Here is a 1,448-nt window from a genome sequence, read left to right as displayed (position 1 = left end):
AGAAATGCACAAATGAAGCTAAACATGAGTCGATGAACGACTGCCTGCAGAAGTTTGAACAGTTTAGTTTAAACCTCTGGAGCTGCTGAAGGGGGGAAATTGCACTTTAGTGACACCGTGTGGTGGAGAAAGGTAACGGCCTGGACTTTTAAAAGTGAGACAAATTCAGCAGTTTGTGAAATACTGAACATTTGATCTGGACTCGTGTTTGGGAACGATGCAGCTTCACCGGGAACACGACCCGTTAGCTTCCAGACAAAGGTTCTTAGAGCTGCTGGAGAGATTTTGACCTGGTGCAACTCGGTGTGTTTGTGGCACAACGTGTGCTGATGAACACAAACCAACGTTAAGAGTTTTCAAACATGTTGAAATATAGAAAAGGATTGTTTGCATCCTGTGAACATGAATGAACAGTAACATCAATCATCTGGATGATTGTTCCTTAGTTACCTGAACCATGCATCGTTGCTTCACCCAGGCTCCGCCCACCGCACAGTTGTACTGGCTGTGCTGTGATACTGTGGATGTTTGTGTGGCTTCATTGAAAACAGCAGCTCTGTGTGATCAGAGCTCTTCGTTTAATGAAACCGTTTTAGTTCAGAGTTGATATTTGCGCGAACGCATCGGCGTGGAGGCCGGAAGCGTCGGGTTTGCTCACCGTGCTTTTGTCCCCGCCGCAGGCCGGCCAGACGGGGCTGATGCTGGCGGTCAGTCACGGCAGGATGGACATGGTTCGAGCCCTGCTGGCTCACGGCGCCGACGTCAACATCCAGGACGACGAGGGCTCGACGGCGCTCATGTGCGCCAGCGAGCACGGCCACGTCGAGATCGTCAAGCTGCTGCTGGCCCGGCCGGGCTGTGACGCCACGCTCAGCGACAGTGTGAGTTGTGTAGAAGAACTTTGTTGCTGTAATGTTGGCCCACTGGTTTCTAACATTAGAGAAGAACTGCAGGTGTGTAGATGCTCTTTTGGGTCACGCTGACTTATTTTGTTTGCTCCACCAGGATGAGAGCAGCGCTCTGTCCATAGCTCTGGAGGCGGGACACAAGGACATCGCCGTGCTGCTTTACGCTCACGTCAACTTCTCCAAAGCCCAGTCACCAGTGAGTCGTCCTTTTAATGTTGCACCAAATCATGGAAGCTTCGTTACACATTTCAGAACCTAATAACCGTGTGTGTGTGTGTGTGTGTGTGTGTGTGTGTGTGTGTGTGTGTGTGTGTGTGTGTGTGTGTGTGTGTTTCAGGGAACACCTCGACTCGGCAGAAAAACGTCCCCGAGTCCGACCCGGAGGGGCATGTTTGATTAAACCCAGCCCCTCCTCTGCCCACAAACCCTGCGCTGCTATTGGTTCTCGTGCACGACGCCTTACCCATCGCTGGATTTGCCCAACCAACCAATGAGATTTCTGGATTTTTCTTTTTTCTTTAATCTGCACATTTGCCTCCA

The 1,448-nt window shown here is 50.8% G+C and overlaps 1 protein-coding gene across 1 annotated transcript in view; it reads left to right on the top strand.

Annotated features, from left to right (window-relative positions):
• Positions 1–1,442, top strand: part of kank1a (KN motif and ankyrin repeat domains 1a) — a gene marked incomplete in the record, with an annotated part of 34,295 nt that extends 32,853 nt beyond the window's left edge. The window contains 3 exon segments of the mRNA XM_014333467.2: positions 681–881; positions 1,006–1,104; positions 1,246–1,442. Coding sequence (XP_014188953.1) covers positions 681–881; positions 1,006–1,104; positions 1,246–1,308 — 363 coding nt within the window.
• Positions 1,443–1,448: the final 6 nt, after the last annotated feature.

This window comes from Haplochromis burtoni, unplaced genomic scaffold (assembly GCF_018398535.1).
Source record: "Haplochromis burtoni strain Fernald_Lab_line unplaced genomic scaffold, NCSU_Asbu1 Contig_43, whole genome shotgun sequence".
Taxonomy (NCBI): Eukaryota; Metazoa; Chordata; class Actinopteri; order Cichliformes; family Cichlidae; genus Haplochromis; species Haplochromis burtoni.
This window is presented reverse-complemented; position numbering and strand designations above follow the sequence as displayed.